At 35.3% G+C, this 21,648-nt stretch overlaps 1 protein-coding gene across 1 annotated transcript in view; it reads left to right on the top strand.

Moving 5' to 3' along the window:
* Positions 1–21,648, top strand: part of LOC103591492 (gamma-aminobutyric acid receptor subunit beta-2) — a 130,969-nt gene that overhangs the window by 61,386 nt on the left and 47,935 nt on the right. The window contains exon 2 of the mRNA XM_008573967.1: positions 20,220–20,357. Within this exon, the coding sequence (XP_008572189.1) occupies positions 20,220–20,357 (138 nt within the window). The remainder of the gene's footprint in view (positions 1–20,219; positions 20,358–21,648) is intronic.

Below are 21,648 nucleotides of genomic sequence, written 5' to 3'. Positions count from 1 at the left end.
CATTATTGAATTTTTTTTAGAGCAGTGCAGTTTTGGTCACATAGTAGGAAGGGGACAGTATTTGAATGGAAATCCTCCTGAGTCCAAAAACTGTTTGTTTGGGTTTTTTTCCTACTAGGTCATATGGTCATTTCCAAGATAACATTAATTTTTAATTGACAGAAAAAAAATGTGTATTTTTGTCATGTACAACATGATGTTTTGAAATATGCACACATTATGGGCTGACTAAATTGAGCTAGTTAACATGTGCTTGGCCTCACATATCACTTTTTGTGGTGAGAACACAAAAGATACTCTTAGTGCTTTTTAAGAATATAACACATTGTTAACTATAATCACAATGCTGTATAATAGATCTCTTAAACTATTCTTCCTACCTAATTGAAATTTTATATTCTCTGACCACCTTCTTTTCAACACCCACTGGCCCCAGCCCCTGATAATCCACTATTCTATTCTCTGCTTCTATGAGTTCAGTATATTCAGATTCCACATATGAATGAGATTATATAGTATTTGTCTTTCTGTGCCTGGCTTATTTCACTTAACATAATGTCCTCCAAATTCATCCATGTCTTAGCAAATGACAGTATCCTCCCCCTTTTAAAGGCATATTATAGTCCATTTTATAGAGAGAGAGATAGCTAGATATAGACAGATAGATAGATAGATACCACATTTTCTATATCCATTCATCTGTTGATAAATAGCTAGGGTGATTTCATATCTTAGCTATTGGGAGCAATGCTGCAATGAACATGAAAGTGCAGATATCTCTATGACATACTGATTTTATTTCCTTTATATACATACCCGGTAGTGAGATTGCTGGGTCATATGTATGACAGTTCTATTTTTAATTTTTTGAGGAATCTCCATACTGTTTTCCATAAGAGCTGTACTAATTTACATTCCCACCAACAGTGTGTAAGGGTTCCCTTTCTTCCACATGTTGCCAACACTTGTCTTCTTGATAATAGTCATTCTAACAGGTGTGAAGTGATATATCATTGTGACTCTAATTTGCATTTCTCTGATGATTAGGGATGTTGAGCATTTTTTCATGTAGCCGTTGGTCATTTGTATGTCTTCTTTTGAGAAATGTCTATTCAGGTTTTGTGCCCATTTTTTAATTTGATTATTTTCTTGATATTGAGTTTTTTTTAGTTTCTTATATATTTTAATATTAACCCCTTGTCAGATGTATAATTTGCAAATATATTCTCCATTCCAGAGGTTGTCTTTTCATTATGTTGATTGTTTCCTTTGCTGTACTGAAGCCTTTTAATTTTTGTTTTGGTTTTTTGTGGCTGGCTGGTGTGTGGATCCAAATCCCCCTTGGCCTTGGTGTTACAAGGAACTGAGCTAACCTGCCAGCCAGAACCTTTTTAGTTTGATGTCATGTCTTTAACCTGCCAGCCAGAACCTTTTTAGTTTGATGTCGTGTCTCTGTTTACACTTTTGTTGCCTATACTTTTGGGCTTGTATCCAAAAAAAGTCATTGCCCTGACCAATGTCATGGAGCTTTTTCCTTATGTTTTCTTCTAGTGGTTTTATTGTTTCAGATCTTACATTTAAGTCTTTAATTCATTTTAATTTGATTTTAGTATATGGTGTGAGATAGGGTCTAATTTTGCCCTCTTACATATAGACATCCAGTACTCCCAACACTATTAATTGAAGAGACTTCCCTTTCCCCATTGTGTGCTCTTGGCACCTTTGTCAAAAATCAATTGATTTTAATTGTGTTGATTTATTTCTGGGCTATCTATTGTGTTCCATTGATCTGTGTGTCTGTTTTTATGCCAGTACAATGCTGCTTTGTTTACTCTAGCTTGGAAGTATATTTTGAAGTCAGGTAATGTGGTGCCTTTAGCTTTGCTAGTTTTGCTCAAAATTGCTTTGGGTATTTGGGGTCCTTTGTGATTACATATGAACTTTAAAATATTTTTTTTCTGTTGCTGTAAAAAATTCATTGGAATTTTCATAGGGATTGCATTGTATCTGTAGATCACTTTCAGTACTATATACATGTTAATAACATTATTTCTTCCAATCCAAAAACGTGAGATATATTTCCAATTATTTTTGTCATCTTCAATTTCTTTCATCAATTTTTTTATAGTTTTCAGTGTACAGGTCTTTCACCTCCTTGGTTCAATTTATTTCTAAGTTTTTATTATTATTTTGGTAACTTTTATAAATTGGATTGTTTTCTTACTTTTATTTCTTTCTTGGATAGTTCATTGTTAGTGTATAGAAACTCTACTGATTTTTGTATGTTGATTTTGTATCCTGCATTTTTTACTGAATTTATTAGTTCTAATAGATGGGTAGAAGCTTTAGGGTTATCTCTGTATACATGATTGTGTCATTTTTCAAAGAGAGACAATTTAACCTCTTTTTTTTTCTAATTTGGATTTCTTTTATTTCTTTTTCTTGCCTAATTGCTCCAACTAAGACTTCCAATACTATGTTCAATAGAAGTGGCAAGAATAGGCATCTTTGTCTTTTTCCTGTTCCCAGAAGAAAAACTTTCAATTTTTCACCATTGAACATGATGTTAAATGCGAGTTTCTCATAGATGTCCTGCATTGTGTTGAGGTATAGTCTTTCTATACCTAATTTTTTAAGAGTTTTTATCATAGAAAGATTTATTTATTTATGGCTAACAAATTATCCTAAAGCTGTACAGCTTAAAATAGCAGATTCCTGAAGATCAGGAATAAGAAGTGGCTTAGCTAATGGATTCTGGCTCAGAGTCTCTCATGAGGTTGCAGTCAAGCTGTTGTCTGGGGCTGTGGTCTTATCTGAAGGCTCAAATGGGCAATAATCTGCTTTCAAGCTCACTTACAGGGTTGTGGCAGACCTCAGTTCCTTGCAGGTTGTTGGACTAAGGGTCCCATTTCTTCTGATTGTTGGTTGGAAGCCTCCTTCAGTTTCCTACCATGTGGGTCTCTTCCTAGGGCTGCTCACAATACAGTGGAGCAAGAAATCTAAAAGACAGAGAAAGAGTGCAAGCACATCGAAGACAGAAGCTTCAATATTTTTATAGCCTAATCTCAGAAGTGGCACCCTGTCAGTTATTGTAACAACTGAATTCAGAAACAAATATGAGAATTTAGCTATCTTCTAAGTCATTAATGTTAAAGATATTTACAGAAATTTAAAATAATATACTCTTCTCAATTTTTTTATTTGGGAAAATATAGTTATTCTTTGCAAAAATGCTATTTATATTAGCATGTAATAGGATTATTATTATTGAATTAAATAATGACAAATATTTTAAATGTACATTTTAATTTCTAACATGATACATCTCAATAGCTATATCCCACATAAACTAAACATTTTGGGAAACGTCAATAATTTTTCAGTATAAAGGGATTCTGAGACCAAAAATTTGAGTATTGCTATTTTAGAACAACAACTTTATTTCTCAAAGTGTAGAAGAAACTGAGCACTAAAGTGAGTATATGATTTGCTCAAATTTCTACAGCTTGTATATAGGAGGACTGGGACAGAAACCTATGTAGGTCTTCTGATTTGTGGTACGTTATATGACTCAGCCTGTGATATTCATAAAAGCAAGTCAAGATTCCCTGAAGTAATGCCCAGCTGTGATTAGGCACCACAGCTGGGCATTGCTGAATGTAAAAGTGTATATATCACTCCATGTTATACTGGATGTGAAAGTGCATGTATCACTCCATGGAAAAAAAGATTTTTAAAGATTTGTTTTCTAAAGAGCCTTGTATTCTCTATTAGCTTTTGCTACTTAATGATCTAACACAAAACCTTGTGGAGCAAAACAAAACCCATTTGTTATGCTCAGAGGGCTACAGGTCAGCTAGCGGGTTCTGCCGAGGTAAGCCAGGCTCAGCTGATTTTAGCCGGGCTCACACATGTGTCTGTGGTTCTCACACAGGTAGGCTAGGGACTGCTGACTGGCTGCCACCATGAAGGAAGCTGGATCACCCAGAGAGCTATCCAGGACCACTGATATGGTGGCAGCAGGATTCCAAAAGACTAAGCCTCCTGCAAAGCCTCCTGCAGCCTTAGCTCAGAACTGGCTAAAAATTACATCTTTGAATTAAAGCAAATGGCAAGGGCAACTGAGATTGAAGAGGTTGGGGAAATACTCTACTTCTTCATGGGAGGAGCTGCAAAGTCACATTGCAAAGGAGAGTGCACACAATGAGGAAAACAATGGTAGAAATATTTCTGTAATATTACAGAATAATTCAAAACTATGGCTTTGAATAATAGTGCGAGGTGGGAAATACAGTGATGGAGGGATTGGATTCTAGGGTTACAGAGAATTGAGTTCGGTTCCTATTTCTGACATTTGGGCAAGTCATTTAACCTCTTGAAATTTTATGTTCCTCATCTGTAAAATGAGGAAAATAGTTCTTAACATCAAAGGGTTCTGTTAAGGATTGGATGAGGTAATGCTTGTGAAGCACTTGACTTCAACGGGATGCTTAAAAAGTATTAGCTCATGGCCATTTTATAAAGCCCTTGCTCTAGGTCAGTTCAATGAATTCTTCCTGACTCCCCCAGATCAAATAGCAATGTCATTTTTAACTATACATTTATGTCCGCATGAGCAGCATGTAAGCCATCAGCCTCCAAGGCCTCCCTCCTGCTGTTTATATAAGCCCTGTTGTCAAACACAATTCCAGTAAATTTGTCAGCAAACACGTACTAAATATCTGATAGTTGGCACCTTTCTACTCCATGTCCTGGGTACAGATTTAAAGAATATATGCTCTCTGTTTAAATAAGAACTCAAAGTTGAGTAAAGGAGGTAGATTCCCTGCCAAATAATTTAAATTAAATGTGCTGAATGCTAATAGAGGGCACTATGGAAGCACAGATAGGAGCTCATATCTGGAGTTTAAAGACAGTGTGAACTTTTTGTTGTCTTTAGTGAAGATACATGGTGACAGTCCATATCACAGACCAGCAATTCTTTTAGACCAAAAATTCCTCTGCAGGAGCATCCTGCCTGTCATCCCTTAAATAAGCAAGTCCTCAGCTGACCACTAATCCCAGTGAAGATGTGTGAAAAGATGGCTTAAGATAGAGATGCCCAGACCAGTTGCTAAATCAATCAGACAGTTCTTTACTTCCTCTGTTGCCACTTGATAGAAAGCAGATGGGTTGGTGTAACAGTTGATGGCATTTTATTGCACCAGTGTGCATATCTACTTGGCCATTCAGTTGGCCTTGTTGATTTAAACATCTTCCATTATCACTCTTGAGTTAACAGACACTTCTGTGTGACTATGCACTTTTCACCAGGGGGCGTTATTCCATTCAATCTGTAGGTATCGGTTCCCCCTGGAGACTTGTGGCAGATTGGTTTCCAAATGCTTTCAGCACAGGGAAAGGCATAATCAGAGATGAACGCTCAGAGGATACTCTTGTTCACCTCAGAAATGACAATATGTGTGAAAGATCAGCAACTTCATGAAGTTTCCTTCTACACAGGGGCCTTTGCTCCAGTTTGATAGTCCTCTTTATAGAATGGTACCAGCAGCACTACCTTTCTTTTGATGACTCTGAGGCTGGTGCAGGGAATTCCACATCCCAAGATGCTAATGATGCTCAGGCTCACAATTCTGCCACCTTGCAATTCAGCAAATGGCATCTGGTCATCACTCCACTTTCAGAAGGAGATCTGATGAGCCAGAAGTAAAGGTATTAACCTGTTGACACTTAGCAAACCTGTATGAGTTCCACCCTGAGTTAAGACCTGTATTAAGGAGGAGTAGAGGTACAAAGAAGGACCAGACATGGTTTTGCATCATTCAGAAGGAAAGCCTTGTGGCTAAGACCAACACATCCACAAATCCTCTAATGCAAAACTGACTGTAAGGAGTATAGTGGTAGATATTGAACTAGAGTAATGTGGAAACATAAGGGGAGGAAAGAGAGAAGGCTCGTCACTAAAGGAAAGTGAGACAGTGTCTTGGGAAAGATGGAAGTTGAGATGGGTCCTTAAAGGGTGCAGACATTTGATGTGAGAATGAGGATAGTTCAAGTAATTGAAATAACTTGAATCAGAGCTTGGAGGTCAAAGGATTACTTAGGATTACTGAAGAGTTTGGGCAGAAGAAGAGAGATTTGGAAGAGGAAAAGGTGAAATAGATGGTGAACTTCAAGCAGAAGCTACACAATGAAGTTTTGAATGTCCGGCTGAAGAATTTACATTTAATTCTGCACCAACTGGGAAGGGCATCAAGGAGTTTTCTGTATTTTTGTTTATTTTTTTAAGCATTTATTTCTAGATAGTATCATAGACCTGTTTTTTAACCAAAGTAATAGTAGAAGCATGAGTAGCATAAATTGAAGGAAGGGGGAAGCCTAAAGGGTTGCTTACTAGTCTATTGGAGAATAAAAATAAAAGATGCAAAAACCTAATGCTAAAGTATTGTTAGTCCTAATGAGGCTAAATATTTAAATAAAACTGGCATGAATACAAATTTGCAGAAAAGTTCTGGACCTAGGTCCATCTCCCTATTCTCTGCTATTATTGCCTATTGGTGATTATAGGTCAGACCATTAAAGAAAACAAGGCCCCTGGATGGAGAGAGAATCAGAAATCTCTTCTCTTGTCCCTCATAAGAGAGGCAGAACTGGGAAAAGATATTTTAATTTTGGAGCTTATAAAACCTTTGTTCGGAAGAAACCTTGTTCTTCTCTGGGTCAGGCAAGATCCAAGATATTTCTTCCCTGACTCTCAAGACATGGTAAATTATTTTCACTTAGTAAAATCTCCTAATCCATTGCTATATGAAGGATGGTCCATAAACAAAAAGCATCAGCATCATCTGGGAGTTTATTAAAACTGCAGAATCTCAAGGTTCACCTACTAAATCAAAATCTGCATTTTAACAAGACTTCCAGGTAACTTCTATGCACATTAAACTTGAGAAGGACTGGCCTATTCTTTAAACCAACGGTTTTCTGGCGCCTGTATTACTTCAGGACTTAGAGCCATTCATATGAACAAATCAGGGTTGGATGGAGGGGAAGACTACTGATATCACCTACTCCAGTTCTCTGTAGAGACATAACTATATAAAGAGCTTAAGGCTATACCTGGTACATAGGACTCTACAGTTGGTAACTGGTATTACTATTGTTGTTCTGGCTGTCTTTGTTTATTATTATTCTTAATTGGTTTCTTTTACCTGGACCATTAAATAAATTGTTTAATATCTCCAAAGGTAAGAAGAAAATTTAAGAAACTTATCACGGATCTAAACTTGCAGAAACAGCCCTCCAGATCACCCCATTCCCGTACAGAGATAACAAACACAGTTTTCCATTGAAATCTGAAAGGAGAAATAGGTTTAAGGGCCACAATTTGAGTATACTTGATCAGTATGAATTTTCTATGCTCAACATCATAAGATCTGGATTTAACAAACAGTAATTACACAAAAAAATAGGTTATCTTTGATACGGGATGAATGCTGGGCCATGACTTGATGGTAACCCTACTAAAATACCATGAGATAATCTAGGCTGATTTCTTTGAGCTGCTTGAGGTCTAGGAATGATTTGACAGCAGAATATATGTGTCTAGGAGTCCATCTCAGAGCAGAGAGAAGAATAAAATGCAATTAAAGAGTCAGAGCAATCACTCGGAGTGTTTTTGGAACACTTTCGTTGTTGAATTTGAAGAGTTGTGGCTGACAAGCATGTGCTTCTCTCTGCCTCTTGAAAAATCCCAGTGACTTTAATTGGCTTTGACTCTTTTATACTCTGCATGGCATACAGGCGTCTGCATGGAGAGGAGTCGATTCTAATTGTGCACTGATAGGCTTCTAATTATGGTCACTCAAGTTACTTATGAGAAGCATGCTTGCATTCTGGCGAAACATTAAATCGTGCTGTTTTCCTGAAATATTTGTCTGCCTTGCTCCATTAAAAGGCAATTTCATCTCTATGTTATTGCTTATGTTTTCGTCTTCCCTGGAAACCTTTTAGAAGGAAAAGAATGTTCAGTTCACTATAAAAGCAAGATATGGTTCTGAGGGACTACGGGCTTTCTCAAGTACTTACTTGGATCTTGGGGGGACATAACTAAGAGGCACAGTGTATGGCTTCCTTAAAATGTGTGAATAATTCCAGTCTAGCATTTTATGGAATGATTACACCTTTGTGGATATTTTTTATATGCTAAGAAAAATTATCTAGTCAAATAGGTTTGGGATATGGCATGAGTAAGTAAAATAAAAAAGATTCTTCATTGCAGAATTTCCTAAACTTTACTCTCTTAAGTGTTTTTTGATTCTATAATGGGGCCAAAATGTGCAGTTACTCCCAAATATATTGATTGTGGAAACTTCTTCCATGAAGCACATTAAAGGAGTAGTGTTTCTCAGAACATATAAGTCAAGTTTTACTGATAGTCACTTACAGACTGAAAATAGAACAGTAGTCTCCCCTCTCTCCTTATCTGTAGAGGGTAAATTCCAAGACCCCCAGTAAATGAATGAAACCACAGATAGCACTGACTTCTGTATATACTATGATTTTTTTCTATTCATTCATACCTGTGATAAAGTTTAATGTATAAATTAGGCAGAGTAAGACATTAACTATTGTTAATCTCTTTTTTAAATTAATTTATTTATTTTTATTTTTATTGTAACAAAGTTGATTGTACATATCTGTGGGGTACAGAATTGAACATCAATACTGGTATGCAATATGTGCTGCTCACATCAGAATTATTATATTCAGTAATACACACTATCATTGCTATTTGTTGCCCTTTACCCTTTCCTCCCTCCCCCTACCTTCCTGTTTCTAATAACCTCAGTTGTCTTTTTGAAAGTTTATTGTATTATTGTGAATGTTGTATCTTTCTTTCTTTTTTTTATATTTTATTATTATACCTCCCACTTACGACTGAGAACATAGAGTATTCCTCTTAGTATGTATTTCACATAATATGATTTTAATAGTATTTCACTTAATGTGATTTTCTCTAAGTTTATCCATGTTGCTGTGAATGGCAATATTTCATTCTTTTTTATAGCTTAGTAATATTCCATTGTGTATATATACCACATTTTCCTTATCCAGTCATCTGATGATGGACTTTTAAGTTGGGTCTAACTCTTGGCTACTGTAAATAGAGCTGCGGTAAACATAGGGGTGCAGGTATCTCTTCAACCTGATGCTTTCCATTCCTTTGGGTATATACCCAGGAGTAGAATTGCTGAATCATATGGTAGTTCTATTTGACATTGTTTAAAGGAATTTCCATATTATCTTACATAATGGCTGCACTGATTTACAGTCCCACCAATAGTGTAGGAGGGTTCCCTTTTCTCCACATCCTTGCTAGCATTTGTTGTTCTCCATCTTTTTGATGATATCAGTCTAACTGGAGTTAGATGGTATTTTTTTTTTTTTTTTTTTTTTTTGTCCTTTTTGAGCCCAGCCACACCGTGCTCAGCCAGTGAGTGCTGTGAGTGCACCGGTCATCCCTATATAGGATCCGAACCCGCGGCGGGAGCGCTGCTGTGCTCCCAGCACCGCACTCTCCCGAGTGCACCACGGGCTCGGCCCTAGATGGTATCTTAATGTGGTTTTGATTTGCACTTCCCTGATGCTGAGTGATGTTGAGCATTTTTTCATGTGTCTGTTGGCCATTTGTATATCTTCCTTTGAGAGATGCCTATCCATTTCTTTTCCCCATTTTTTAATTGTTCTTTTTTTTTTTTTACTGTTAAGTTGTTTGAGTTCCTTGTGTATTCTCGATATTAATCCTTTGTCAGATGCGTAGTTTGCAAATATTTTCTCCAACTCTGTAGGTTTTCTTTTTGCTTTGTTGATTGTTTCTTTTGCTGTGGAGAAGCTTTGTAGTTTGATATAATCCCATTTGTTTATTTTTCCTTTGGTTGCCTGTGCTTTGGGTTTATATTCATAAATCCTTGCCCAGTCCTACTTCCTGAAGTATTTCCCCTGTGTTTTCTTTAAGGAGCTTTATAGTTTCAGGTCATATATTTAATACATTTTGAGTTGATTTTGGCATATGGTGAGAGGTACAGGTCTAGTTTCACTCTTCCACATATGGATGTTCAGTTTTCCCAGCACCATCTATTGAAGAAGTCTTTTCCCAAACGTATGTTCTTTTTAACTTTGTTGAAGATCAGTTGGTTGTAGGTTTGTGAGTTAGTTTCTGGGTTCTCTATTCTGTTACATTAGTCCATGTGTCTGTTTTTATGCCAGTACCATGCTGTTTGGGTAACTATAGCTTTGTAGTATAGTTTGAAGTCAGGTAGTATTATGCCTTCAGCTTTATTTATTTATTTTTGCCCAAGATTGCTTTTGCTTTATGAGGTCTTTTGTTGTTCCATTTGAACAATAGGATTGTTTTTTCTATTTCTGTGAAGAATGTCATTGGTATTTTGGTGGGAATTTATTGAACCTGTAGATTGCTTTGGGAAGTATGGACATTTTCACAATGTTAATACTTCCAATCCAGGAACAAGGAACATCCTTCTATCTTTTTGTGACCTCTTCAATTTCTTTCAACAGTGATTTACAGTTTTATTGTAGAGATCTTTCACATCTTTGGTTATGTTAATTCTTAGGTATTTTACTTTTGTGTGTGTGACTATTGGATATGGACTTGCTTCCTTGATTTCTTTTTTTTCTAGTTCATTGTTGGAGTATAAAAATGTTATCAATTTTTGTGTGTTGATTTTGTATCCTGCAACTTTACTAAAGTCATTTAGCAACTCTAAGAGTTTATTTGTAGAGATTTTGGGCTACGCTGTATATAGGATCATGTCATCTGCAAACAGACAATTTGACTTCATTTTTTCCAATCTGGATGCCCTTTATTTCTTTGTCTTGCCTGATTGCTCTGGCTAGTACTTCCAGTACTATGTTGAATAGGAGTGGTGAGAGTGGTTATCCTTGTCTCATTCCTGTTCTCAAGGGAAAAGCTTTCAAATTTACCCATTCAGGATAATATTGCAGAGGGTTTGTCATATTTAGCTTTTATTGTGATGAGATACTTTCCTTCTATACCTAATTTTCTGAGAGTCTATCATGAAGGGATGTTGAATTTTGTCAAATGCTTTTTCTTCATCTACTGAGATAATCATATGTTTTTTGTACTTGATTTTGTTGAAGTTGTGTATCACATTTATTGATTTGCATATATTGAACCATCTTTGCATCCCTGGGATGAATCCCAATTGATCATGGTGTATAGTTTTTTTGATGTGTTGCTGTGTTCTGATTGCTAATATTTTGTTGAGGATCTTTGCATCTGTGTTCATCCATGGATATTGACTTGTAGTTCTCTTTTTAGTTGAATCTTTTTCTGGCTTAGGTACCAGGGTGATGCTGGCCTCATAGAATGAGTCAGGGAGTATGACCTCTGTTTCAGTTTTCTGGAATAGTTTGAAAAGAAGTGATATTAATTCTTCTTTACATGTTTGGCAGAATTCAGCAGTAAATCCATCTGGTCCTGGGCTTTCTTTTATTGCAAGACTTCTGATTATTGCTTCAGTCTCTTTGATTGTTATTGGTCTGTTCAGGTTTTCTCTTTCTTCTTGGTTCAGTCTTGGTAGATTGTATGTGTCTGGAAATTTATCCATTTCCTCCAGGTTTTCAAATTTGTTGGTGTATAGTTCTTCATAATAGTCTAATAATTCTTTGTATTTCTAAGTTATTGGTTGTTATGTCTCATTTTTCATCTCTAATTTTTGTTATTTGGGTCTTCGCTCTTCTTTTTTTTAATTAGTCTGGATAATGGTTTGTCTATTTTATTTATCTTCTTGAAAAACCCACTTTTTTGTTTGATTGATCTTTTGTATTGTTTTTTATCCTTCTATTTCATTTAGTTCTGCTCTGATCTTAATTATTTCTTTCTGTCTGCTACATTTGGGATTGGATTGTTCTTGTTTTTCTAATTCTTTGAGGTGCAGTGTTAGGTTGTTAATTTGAAAACTTTCCATTATTTTGATGTAAGCATTTAATGCAATAAACTTCTGCCTTAGAACTGTTCTGCAGCATCCCACATGTTTTGGTATGATATTTCATTATTTTCATTTATTTCATGATATTTTTTGATTTCCCATTAAATTTGTTCTTGGACCCATGTCATTCAGTAGCATGTTGTTTAATTTTCCTTTGTTTGTATAGTTTACAGAGTTTTGCTTGTTGTTGATTTCTAGTTTTAATCCATTTTGGTCTGAAAAGGTATTTGAAATGATTTCAATTTTTTAAAAATTGTTGAGGCTTGATTTGTGACCTAACATGTGGTCTATCCTGGAGAATGTTCCATGAACTGGTGAGAAGTATGGATATTCTGTGGTTGTTGGAAGAAATGTCCAATAGATATGTGCCAAGTCCAATTGGTCTAAAGCGTGGTTTAAATCCTGGTTTCTCTATTGACCATTTGTCTAGAGGATTTGTCCAAATGTTGAGAGAGGGATGTTTAGGTGCCTACTATTATAGTGTTGGGGTCTATGTCTTTCCTTAAATCTAATAGTGTTTGCTTTTAATATCTGGGTGGTCCAATGTTGGGCACATATGTATTTATGATTGTTATTTCTCCTCGCTGGATAGATCCCTTTATCATTATATAGTGGCCTTCTTTGTCTCTTTTTACAGTTTTTGCCTTAAAGTCTATTTTGTATGACATAAGAATAGCTACTCCTGCTCGTTTTTGATTTCCTTTCGAGTGGTAAATCATTTTCCATTCCTTCACTTTTAGTCTATGTGTGTCTTTAGAGGTGAGGCGTGTCTCTTGTAAACAGCATATAGTGGAGTCTAGCTTTTTAACCCAATTAGCCAGTCTGTATCTTTTGAGTGGGGATTTAATCCATTTACATTTAGGGTTGTTACTGAAAAGTATTGTGTTACTTCTGGCATTTTACCAATTTTTATCTGGATATTTTGAACATCTCATTTCTTTTTTCCCATTTTATTTTTTCTCCTTTGGTTTTTTTGATTTTTTGGAGTGGTAAGAGACACTTTCTTTACATTTCTCATTTGCATTTTTGTTCTATTTGTGGGTTTTGTTCTTTCTTGTGTATTCATGAAAGTGATTATCATTTTTTGTATTCCAGATGTGAGATTCCTTTGAGGATTTCTTGTGGGACTGTTTGTGTGGTGGTAAACTCTTGTAGTTTTTCTTTCTCTGGGAAATACACTATTTCACCTTCATTTCTGAATGATAGACTGGCTGGATACAGTATTCTTGGCTGGCAGGGTTTTTTTTTCTTTATAATATTTTGAATATATCATCCCATTTTCTTCTGGCTCGTAGAGATTCTGTTGAGAAGTCTGTTGTTAGTATGATAGGGACTCCTTTATGTGAGACTTGATACTTTTCTCTTGCTGTTTTTAAGATTATTCTTATTTGACTTTGAACAGTTTGACTAATTGTGTCTCAGAGAGGAACTTTTTGGATGGAAACTGCTTGGGGATCTTGAGCCTCTTGAATCTGAAGGTCCACATCTCTCCCTATACTTGGGAAGTTTTCTGTTATTATTTCATTGAATATGTTCTCAATGCCTTTTCCTTTCTCCTCCCCTTCAGGAATACCCATGATTTGGGTGTTTGTATGCCTAAGGTTGTCTGCTGTCTCTCTTAGATTACCTTCATTTTTTAAAATTCTTTTCTCTTTTTTATTTTGTCTGCCTGAGTTATTTCAAAGAGATTGTCTTCAAGATCAGAAATTCTTTCTTCTGCTTGCTCTATCCTGTTGCTTAAGCTTTCAGCTGTGTTTTATTTCATTGAATGACTCCTTCAGTTCTATGAGTTATGATACATTCTTTTTTAAAGTATTAATCTCTTTGTACATTTTCTTCTTCATATCCTGGATAGTTTTGCTCAGTTCATTGTGTCATCAAAATGCATCTTCTTGTTCCCCATTGAGTTTCCTTAAAATTTTTACATGGAATTCCTTTTCAGCCATTTCAAGGGTTTCCTGTTCTATGGGGTCTCATTCTTGAGAGTCATTATATTCCTTTGGCAGACTCATATTTTCTTTGGGGTTTTTTTTCATATTTTTAGTATCTTTATGTTGATGTTTAGTCATCTGGAAGAGCAGTTGCTTAGTCTATTATCTTCTTCCCCTGGAATCTGCTGAAGGCCCTCTTTGTGTCAATTTAGATGATTGGTTGGCTGTCCACCTGCACAGCTGCAGTGGCTGCTATGGCTGCTGCTATGGCAGCAGGCCTCCCTTGTGGTGGTGGTTGTGGCAGTGGTTTTGGAAGGTTGTCTGCATGGCAACAGTGGCGTTAGTGGTGGCAGACTGGTTGCACAACAGTGGTGGCTATCTGGCAGAACTAGTAGTGGCAGTGAGTGTAGCAGTGATGGTTGCACTAGCCGCCTGCTTCACTGTAGTGACCTCCACAGCTGCCTGTGCAGCTACAGTGACTGCAGCAGCAGCTGCATTAACTCGTGGAGGCAGCAGCCACACTGGTGGCTATAATTGCCTCCCTTGCATCAACAGTGCCCACTGTGGTAGAGGAGTTACCTTGTGAGGGTGGCAGCAACACTGGCAGCTGTAACTGCTATCCTTAAGTGTCTTCAGTGACAGCAGGGTTACTTCGTAGGGGCAGCAGTGTGCCAGAAGCTACACCTTTCTCCCTCCCATCTGCAATGTCCGCAGTGGAAACGAGGGAAGTAGTATTAATCTCTAATAATAAAATAGAACAATTATAACAATATACTGTAATAAATGTTATGTGAATGTGGTATGTCTTTCTTTCTCTATCTCTCTTTCTTTCTCAAAATATCTTAATATTTTTGAACCAAAGTTGACCGCAGGTAACTGAAAAGCAAAACTGTGAATAATGGTGGACTATGTAACCACATAAAATGCTAAATACTAATGGGGGGTATATACTAAATATTTTTATAATGAAGTGCTTGATTCATAAAGTTTTTATAATGTGATATACATATAAAAGGCAAAAAATTTAAGATAAGATGGTTCTCAAAAAATTGAGATAATGTTAACTATCCCAATAAAACTGACCCATAATTCTCATTCACTGCCCATTTGTTATGATCACCAAAAATTTACAGGTTGAAGAGTCTGCTATGTGACTGGTGTTATGATGGGTAGAGTGGGAGGTACAAAATAGATAATTGACCTAGAACAGTTACCAATTCAACTGAGGAACAAAGTTTAAATATGAGTAATAAGAGAACAATAAGTCACTTTAATTTCCTGTCTAATATCTTTGTATGGGTTCATATTTTCTGCACAGGAAAATCATTCTAAAATGAAATATTTACTCAGTAGATAACAAAATAGACATGTATATTGACAGGAAAGAGAGAAATATCTTTTTTAAATGCCATGTTATATAATAAGATACTGTCATAATAGTGAAAACATGTTCAGTTATTATGTGAATGTTTTTAAAATGGCACTTCTACTCCTTAGATCTCATATAGTGCATGTTTTCACTAATCTGAAAATAATATTTTTAAATGCCATCTTATATAATAAGATAATGCCACAATTGTAAGAACACGTTCAGTTATTATGTGAATGTTTTTAAAATGGCATTTCTACTTCTCAGATCTCATATAGTGCATGTTTTTACCAATCTTTGAAAAAGAATATATCTATCATTTATATCTTACATAGATTTACAAAGGTAAGTATTTGTGTTTCCTGATCAGAGGCTTGTAACATTTCATATAGCTTTAATTCTTTCAGGTGAATGTCAGCAAATTCATATTTTGGTTTATTCACAGGCCATCTGAATTTATTATGTGGGTTATGTTTTTGATGTTAGCAATACAAAATAATTTCATGGCTCAGTTTCTGGAATTTCATGAATAAAATATAAATGATGACTTTAATATGCAATATATTAATGAAGAGCTTCAGTGTATCTCCTCCTTCTGATATCTTTTAGAAGAAATCTCATTATTTTTTCACTCATTATTATTATGAAAGCTGTAAAAGTCAGGTCATATATAGTTGCACTTTTTTTTTTTTTTTTAGTTTTTAATCACTTTGAGACACTGCTAAATATTCCTCCAGAGAAGATTCAACAAAGAGGATAAAACTAGGTCTGCTTTAAGCTAATCCTACACAGCATATTGAGCTGACTTTTGAAATTGACCACACCCTGCCACTGTCATGGATTGTTCATCTTTCATCTTCAGAAACCAATGATGCAAGAATATACATTTGCTCTCCATTTGCATCATTCTATATTTGGTTAACCCCAAATTAAGTCAGGAAGATTGGGTTTCTTAAGGCTAGCAGTAGTGAAGAAGTATATACAATATGCTCTTCATTTTGTCAGATTTCAAAACCTTGGACATCAAAATAACCTTCAAATGTTTTATCATCAATTTCCAAACATGTTAGAGAGTTCTGTAAGTGTGATTGAACAACTAAGTTTCTCATCGTGAAAATGCTTGTGTGTGTTCATAAAGTAGCAACAAATAGTATGCAACTCAATATGTTTTTCATTCATTTTTAATAATTCTTATTAAAAAATACCAGCTATATGTTTCGATCATCATCTGCTAGGTACTATTCTAAATATTTACAGAGTTTTTTTGTTTGTTTTGTTTTTTTCTGTATGACGACTCTGTGAAGTAGCTATTATTATTATTATTATACCAATTCACAGATGGGAAAGTAGAGGACAAAGAGAAATGAGTTAACGTAGGAAGAACTATTACATAGAGAGAAATGTATAATGAATAACCTACGGATTATTCTTAAGGGCTCTCTTATTGTTTTTATTTTATTCACTCATAAACTGTTTACTTAGTGCCAACTATGTGCCAGGCACCAGCTAAGAGGAGACAGAGGTATTAACACAATGGATAAAATATCTGCATAAACAGCCACCAGACCAAATTCACATGTGTATTAAATAATTATTTTATTAATCAAACAATATTTAGAGGGTCTATTCCCTAGTATTGCCTAATAAACTGTTTATATTTGACTTTTGACAAAAGTCCGTAGTTCTGAGGTAAAGGGACAAGAAAATCAACTACATCATATATTGATAATTGAAAATAAAAAAATAAATAAAATAAAATAATGCTAACTACCAAAAAAAATTTACAGCTGTTGAACAATTAATAGGTGTCTCCTAAACAACCTTATCGAAATGCCATAGATATTCTCATTTTTCTGTCTATGAGTAACTTCTGTTATAAAATTTATAGTGATGGACAGAGAAGGTAAATACTGATAAAGGTAAGGAGGAAAGGGAACTGGAGGACCAGAAACACTCTACATTAGTTTAGACGTAGTCTTTTATGGGAAATAATGAGGGTTCACTTTTATCTCATTCTGTCCTTTTGAAGATTGGTGCTTTTGTTTGTACAAAAAGTGGACATTTAGTTTTGTGAACATATTACATGTCTTATATTTTGTAGTGGGAGGGAGGTGCCATGGAAAAATGCTGTTTTGGGGGTCAGTCACATAGATAATCTATCAATTCTTTCCTCAATCACTTACCAGATGTGTGATTTTCAGCAAATTATTTAATCTCTCTGAGTCTTACTTTTCTCAACGATGAAATGAGGATAAAAATATCTAACTTGCAGTGTGGGTGTTCAGTATTAAAAATAATATAGGTAAATAGTGCTAACCTATAAAATGACTGTTGTGAAGATCAAATTAAATAATAAAAGTGAAGAGCTTAACAGTTTCTAGTAAAATGAGTGGCAACACTCAATAAATAATTGCAGTTATCTAAATTGCTGTCATCATTATCTTCATCTGCTAGATAAGTAGTTCTCAATGTTTTTATGGGCCCCATGAATTACCTGGGATGCTTATTTAAAAGAAAATATCAGATTCTCAAGGCAACCCATGACTAGCTCAATGAGAGTCTCTAATAGATTCTTAGGTACAGTAAATGATAAAACCCAATGTCCCCAGTTTAACTCTTCATACGAAGGGATGAGGTCTGGCTAACAAAGTGCCTAGCACATGCTGTTGACTGACAATAAATGGCATTTGCTATTTTATAATAAGCTGCATGGTATTTTCTTGGAAAAGCCAAGGAGGATCTTGGTTAGGACTCCTTTCATGAGAAATGATTACCTTCATGTTTCATAAATACCTTTGTGTGTGTGTGTTTATATACTACAAATTCAATTTTATAGTGCATTTCTAACTGCCTAGTTTGATTCTAGGAGTCATTGCCCTTCTTTTGTTATTCTAAACTGTTTTGTCAAAAGTGGGATTGTCATTGACCTTGATTTATTTTGTAACTGAGAGGTCTGTATAAAGAATCGATGAGAAACTGGATTGCATTTGACATGGAGGCCGGGACTGAGGGTCTGCATGGCCATATTGGGAAAGTTGAAACCATAGAAAAGTGCAGTTATCCTTTTGAATAAGCATCTCACTTTGGGATTGGGTGTAGAATATTAACGGGAAGTGAGGAGATCTTCTCTGAGGATTTGTTTATACTGTGTCATGAGCTGAATACCTTGAATGTACTTCATTCAACCATGAACATGAAATTTGCATTTAAATCAAAGTTTTAAATATATAAAAAGACACTCTAACATAACAAGGGGCTCTAGATTAGATCATGCTAATAAAATGTTGGTGGTGTGTAGTGAATTAAAACTCCATAATTTTAATTCCCAAGTAGTTTATGGTATTTGCAAGTAAAAAAGCCTTTTAAAAATCATAATGTATTATTCTAAAGCCTGTAGTTGTGGTACCAGAAGTTCAAATAGTCAATAACTCTTCCAAGAAAAACTGTATTTCTGCATCAGGTAAAGATGACTGCTGTTATGAATAAACGAAAGTGCAGATTTCTAGAAACATTAAGTCATAACCTGAGTTGTGCTGTGATTGATGTAGATTCTCAAATCGAGGATATCCTAGTTCTTTGAGAAAATAATTTGTTTCCACTTTTTTATTAGAGATTTAATTCTCTCTCTTTGGTGAAAAGAGAGTTGGTTTATTGAAAATCCTTTGGAGCTAAGAGTCAAAGGGATTTGCATTCTAGTCATCCATGTCACGCTAAGTAGTCACATGTGAAAAGGCAAAACTTAAGCAGCAGTCTTTTTAATTCTTTTTGTTGATTTTGAAATTGGGAGAGCAATATTCTTCCTAGACTTGTAAAAATTCAGCTATGCAGATGTAGAAGTTACTTGAAAAGGTAAATGTGATATCTATCCACTTGCAATATATACAAATGTAATACAGGTTTTTTGTGTGAGGGATTTTTTGGAGGGGATGGATGAAATTGTAAAATAGTATTTGCTGGATTTCATTACATGGTTCTCTGTATATAATTTGTGCTTATTCATTGCAGTTGTATGTTTGCTTACTAGTTAGGATTATATTTGTGCTTATTTGTTAAAATTCTACTCTTCCCCATTAATTGAGAGTATCTTTATAAGAGGGAACATGTCTTTAATATACAGAATCCTAATCCCAGCAACTGTGCACTGAAAGCATAGTAGCTATTTAATAAATAATCGTTGCATGAATGGAAACATGCCTCCTAAATGCACTGTGCATGTACAATGTACACTAAACATTTATACTTACTCCTCAAAACTATTGGAATTAATGTTGTTTAGAGTTTTGGTTTTGGGTTGTTTTTTTTGTTTGTTTTGGGTTTTTTTTTTAATTAGATATGTTACCAAATTAAATTTGGAGGTCATGTGTATGAATATTTTTAAAATGATCGCTTACTTCTTCATAATCTCTTCTCTTCTGATTTGAAACCCAGATATATTGTAATTCAAATATTTTATATGGGGGGGAGTTTGATGGCATTCATTACTGAACTGATAACTTAAATGATTTTTCTCTTCTTTTGTCTTCTCTTAGAGTACAATGCAGGGTTATGTGATAATGTTAAGTCATAATGTTTGATAAAAGGAGATTCTTAATGAAATAAATCTGGGTTCAAGTCTCAACTATACCATTTCCTACTTGCAAGACTGTTAATTTCTCCAAGCCTTTGTTGCCTCATGTGGGCCACTTCCCCGTACACTTGAGATTATTGTGAGGTTTAAATGTAAAAGACTCCAAGTGCTTGGCACGGTAGCTAACACATAACAGACTTTACCTGCAGCTTTTATTACTTTTATAGTTTGCCTTCTAAACCAGTATTCTTTCTGTTTTGTTTGTTTTTTGTTTGTTTGTTTGTTTTGTATATCTGTGTGTGTGTGTATGTTTCTTCTTACAGATGGATATACAACTGATGACATTGAGTTTTACTGGCGTGGAGATGATAATGCAGTAACAGGAGTGACAAAGATTGAACTTCCACAGTTCTCTATTGTAGATTACAAACTTATCACCAAGAAGGTTGTTTTTTCCACAGGTTTGTATTAGAGGAGAGGGTTAAGGGAAAAGCTTTTCAAGAGTTCACTTATATCAGGGAGGTGTCCCAGGGAAGGACAGTGACTCTGGAAGACTTAGATCTGCTGAAAACTCTGTTCCCCAAGAAGCCTACTGCTCTGTTTGGAACCTATCCAATTATTTTCCAGAGGCACCCCCAGCAAAGCTGAAAGGGTCATCTCTATGTCTCTCATTTGGCAGAGAAGGGACTAATTTTTTTAAAGACTGAATACAGAAAGAGAAATGAAAACCTGGGTCAGAGTTGTCCCTTAACTTTGTAAGTGTCCTGCAGAATTAATCATAAACCTTTGAAACATACCAGGGATAGCCAAGTTGCAGTTTGCTCAAGTCTGACCACAATGAAGTTTGCTAAAAACAGTAGGTAAGGAGGATTTCACATTTTCCTCAATAGTTTTACCTCCTATTTGAGCTAAAAATCCTTTCAGATATAAAGATTAGCCTGATGCCTTTGTCACTTTGCCCTTGAGGCATTGAGATTTTAGATTGCCAGACTTCATTTCATCAGCACGATTTTTACATTTTTTTTTTTTTAAACAAAAAAGCCCAAAAGAGTAATCATTTGCTAGATGCTCATTTGGGGGAAAAAAATAGTAAACCCACAGGAATGTCCGTTTTTATGTTTTTCTTGTTGAAATGAATCCTACAGGTGCAGAAATAGTTGATATGTAATTGTCTTTCTACTAAGGACTCAGATTCTTTGTGTCCCTGCAAACACTTCAAGCAAGAGTTGTGTGACTTGCATTGGTAAAAATACAAAGTTGCTTCTAGCTTCAAAACAAAAACCAAAAAGAACAAGAAACTTTTCCTACTTTTGAGGTACTCTAAACCCCAGGGAAATGAGTTCCTACTTAAAATATTCTTACCTGTTTTTCCCCCATGGCTGCATGGGAATCTGAACCTTTGACCTTGAAGTTATAACACTGCACTCTAACCAACTGAGCTAACCCACCAACCTTTGCTTTCATTATTAAACACTTAGCTTATCTCAAAAAAACTAGACAAGGGTTTCTATCTTTTTTTTTTAAAGAGAACAAATTGGAATTTATTTATTTGTTTGTTTGTTACTTTTATTGGTTATGAATATTCATGAGATACAAAGCTGATTGTCACCCCTTGTGCCCAAGATGTGAAGGCCAGATACATACTGGCAGCATGCCCATTACTACAAATTGCGATTGTACTCCAAAGGCTTTCTTTCAAATAGTGAGAATATCCTCCCCCCAGATATTTATCAATGTGAATTTTTTTTTTCT

This window comes from Galeopterus variegatus, unplaced genomic scaffold, assembly GCF_000696425.1.
Source record: "Galeopterus variegatus unplaced genomic scaffold, G_variegatus-3.0.2 Scaffold975, whole genome shotgun sequence".
In the NCBI taxonomy this organism is placed as follows: domain Eukaryota; kingdom Metazoa; phylum Chordata; class Mammalia; order Dermoptera; family Cynocephalidae; genus Galeopterus; species Galeopterus variegatus.
Note: the sequence above shows the minus strand (reverse complement) of the source record. Positions and strands in the feature narration are given on the sequence as shown.